Source organism: Mizuhopecten yessoensis, unplaced genomic scaffold (assembly GCF_002113885.1).
Source record: "Mizuhopecten yessoensis strain PY_sf001 unplaced genomic scaffold, ASM211388v2 hete_36179118, whole genome shotgun sequence".
In the NCBI taxonomy this organism is placed as follows: domain Eukaryota; kingdom Metazoa; phylum Mollusca; class Bivalvia; order Pectinida; family Pectinidae; genus Mizuhopecten; species Mizuhopecten yessoensis.
This window is the reverse complement of record NW_018485530.1, coordinates 1-3,822: the sequence shown is the minus strand read 5'-3', so window position 1 is coordinate 3,822 and position 3,822 is coordinate 1. Positions and strand designations below refer to the sequence as shown.

At 36.2% G+C, this 3,822-nt stretch overlaps 1 protein-coding gene across 1 annotated transcript; it reads right to left on the bottom strand.

The window, feature by feature from the left end:
- Window positions 1–450: 450 nt before the first annotated feature.
- On the bottom strand, window positions 451–3,363 carry LOC110444830 (monocarboxylate transporter 12-like). The gene is made up of 3 exons (XM_021489184.1): window positions 3,224–3,363; window positions 1,554–2,423; window positions 451–1,247 (listed from the first exon to the last, which is right to left on the bottom strand). The coding sequence occupies exons 1-3, from the start codon at window positions 3,321–3,323 to the stop codon at window positions 1,096–1,098; spliced, it is 1,122 nt and encodes a 373-aa protein (XP_021344859.1). The 5' UTR covers window positions 3,324–3,363; the 3' UTR covers window positions 451–1,095.
- Window positions 3,364–3,822: the final 459 nt, after the last annotated feature.

The following is a 3,822-nucleotide window of genomic DNA, read 5'->3' as shown; positions in this document are numbered from 1 at the left end:
ATGACTTCAGTTAGAAATACCCATCATACGGGTCGAATGCATGTGACACTGACTTAGTCACCTGCCTGGATTTCATATTTCGCCCCCGGTCCGCAAATTAAATATAAAATAATAAAAAAGAATATGTGCCATTGATATCTGTATAATATTTAGCGAAAGGAATACATATAAAAATAATACTGTTTGATACTTAAACGAATCTAAAGACATTCTAGTTACAAATTATCTTTACAATATGACGTCATTATGGAAATGATGGGGGCGTCATATACACGTTGTCGGAATATTCGTAAACTTCCGACACGTTATGAGAAAAGCTCATCATTATATAATGGACTTAACTGACGTCGTTTTATTCCTGTGACCTACATGTACCTACTAGCATTCTAAAGAAGCGTAACGACTTAAACTGAAAACAAACAGACAAACTATAAATGCACATTTCCTTTTTTTATTATACTTGTTTAAAATGCTGTCCGGCTAAGTATTATTTTACAAAATGTATCAAATAGTAAAAAGCAAATACACAATATGAAGTACCTGCTTGTTATTCTTTTTACATTGAAGCAATGAATTGTAAAAGTCATTACATTGGTTTTTATATTATGATGGCATTTTACTATTTAACGTGATAACAAACACAGATTTAAAACATTCTCAATGAGGAAGCTATAAATCAATGTACTATTAAGTATTTGATGACGGTGTTCAATGATGATGCGGACATTGGTCACGGCGATTTTATTTCGACAATGACATGTCAACCTCTCGGGCACAAATGTTACATTATGTGAGACAGCGATATTCTGCTCCTAATAGCAAACGCCAATTCTGATGATAGCGGTACGCTAATAAGGTGTCGTAAAAATCACGTTTAGTCCAGTTTCTTATATTTGTTTTATATTGGTCACATTAAATATAAGCGAAAGCTGTTTTATGTAATAATAGGTCATTCTACAGCAGTTTCAAACATTTCATTCATAGTGTCCGACGTCCGAAGTCTTGAAAGATGCAGAATGGAACACGTCGATCTGGACATCTAATGAGGACAGCATCAGGCTACCATCAATCGGGAAATTGCCATCATGGATGTTTTCAAATGGGATTGATGGGGTGTGCTTTTGCAATGGCTATCTTGTATTTACGTAAGGATGCTGATAGGATGTATAGACATATGGCAATTCCATGAGAGGCTGCAACGCCATAAAACGAAGCTGTGTAAGAATCCGTAATGTCAAGTAACCAACCTGGAACATTTGTTTTTAAATATAGAATAAATAAGCATGGTCATATACTGAAAAACAATATCTGCGCGTAAAGCGATCATTCAAACAATTTAGAGAGAAATTAGTATGCTTTTATTTTCACATAAATTAAAATCATCATAATTTGTGTCGTGTTTTATCACAATCTCGAGAAATATATCGCGATTACAGTAAATCTAAATATTCTCTTATGTTTGGTGTCTGAACAGAAACTAGAACAGAAATGCTCATTTAGATTTTGTATCTGTCCAAGCACCAACCTGATTCGTATACAGATAGAGTGAGTACCTGAAATGGCGCCGGAACACATGGCGCAAAGACCAACCAACGTCATAAGGATTCCTACTCCAATAGCATAGTATTCAAGTCCCAAAAGTTTCATCGTAGTCATTGATAGCAACGTCACATTACCTCCCATAGATATCCCAAAGCCGAACATCAAAAACACATGTTGGTAGTATGTAGTTGCCTTAAGCAGACCCACGACTGACACACAACTAAGACCTGTAACTAACGCGGGTATGATCAGAACACTCATATGCGGTATGTGTTTAAAAAGCCCTGGAATCATTCTGCCCACTGTGTTACCTACATTCATAAAGAGGTACAGAACCAAAGCTTCTTTGTCATTAAATGATTTAGTTTTAAGGAATTCTATCAAATATATTAAAGTAGCATCATATGCTGGGAGCGTACAGCACACTGCAACGATAAATAGAATATAACAATAGTTTCGTGACAGTATTCTTAACTTTGCAATTGATGACGTTTGACGCTCAGGAAGTAAAATCCCAGTATTGTGTATTGTAGACTTTATTTCTTCAAATCTGTACTTGATTTGCTGATGATGTGGCGTTTGCTCGCCTGCAGTTATCTCCTCAGGGACCAGTAATCCAGGGTGCTGATGTGTTATATTGACTACTTGTGGTTTACAAACGGCAAAGAAGCAAATCATATTCCCCATGAGACCACCCACTATAAGAAGACACCCTCTCCATCCATACATCTGAATCAGCGAATCCAACATGAATGGGAATACCATTGCACCACATCCGGATCCGGAAGCAACAAACGACAAAGCAACAAATCGGGCTTTTCCATCAAAATATTCACCCACGGATGTTGTTATAGATACAAAAGCTAGAGACAATCCGCATCCTGTAAAATATAATACCATACGCTGTAAAATATAATAACATACAAATGTACGCTGTAAAATACAATAACATACGCTGTAAAATATAATAGCATACGCTGCAAAATATAATAGCATACGCTGTAAAATATAATAGCATACGCTGTAAAATATAATAACATACGCTGTAAAATATAATAACATACGCTGTAAAATACAATAACATACTCTGTTAAATATTGTGTCCTCTTTGAAGTTTCCATTGTATTCCTAACGGCAGATATGGATGGAAAATAGCACATTTTGTAAAAATCAGTCAACATTTTCTATCAAAACCATTGCTTGTTAATATAATTTCATGTTGTTGAAGTTAAACGAGATTTTCATTCTTTGATTCCTGTCTGTCAATTGGTTTTATGAATCAACGGTAGGGATAGACCAATAGCTGTTTGAATAAAGTCAAATAATGCACTCTCGACTTTCCCTACAATCGATCCATGCTCCATAATCTGACAGCCCCCTACTCCTATTAACATCCATAAACAATTTTATATTCCATTTTAAGCAACAATGGCCGATGATTTAAGATGCAACAGACCGTACATAGAAACTGTCGCGTTACTTATTGGTTGTTCTGTCAGAATATAAATATGCAATTTCACGCGAAGGTCATTTTAATATCGTGTAATCGACCTGTGGTATCCCACGATGGTATCACCAAAACGTAAAGTGATATTCGGTATTTTGTGACTGCAAACACAGAATATGTTCATGTCCTGTTCCATGTACTTTCTAATGACTGTTATCTTGTCGGTTTACTTACCCGTAACTACACCAACAGTGGCTATCAAATACGGAATACTTGTTGCAAGGAACGAAAGTATAAGGCCGGTGGAAGCCAGGAGCCCGGCACATACACCCATTTTACGAGCTCCAAACTTATTTACACACTGCCCGCATGGGAAACCTTAAAAGAAACAAAAGAAATGTAACTGAAGCACCAGTTGTAATATGAATATAGAAATCAGCGTTGACTATGTATAAACATGATATACCCCCAACCTGTCTGTTACAAAACAAACTGTTTTACCGAATGGTGGAACAAGCATTGGACGGGAACATCGCCATGTTTTCTATGCTTATAATTTCCATCAGGTGAAACAATGTCTCCGTTACTATAATAAACTCACTAAAAGACCCGACGAACTGTTTCCATTAGGACACTTTCATGTGTACTAGTTCTTGCTGTTCTCTGTGTGTAATATATTTTGGTTGGCAGGTTAACCCAAGGGCTGTAATGTCAATGTAAATATTATCATAACCCGAGGGCTGTAATGTCAATGTAAATATTATCTTTTGCTACATAATGTCAGTAAGTGTAGTCGAATGTGTAACACAGTTTACTTTTGACCAGAAGAAGTG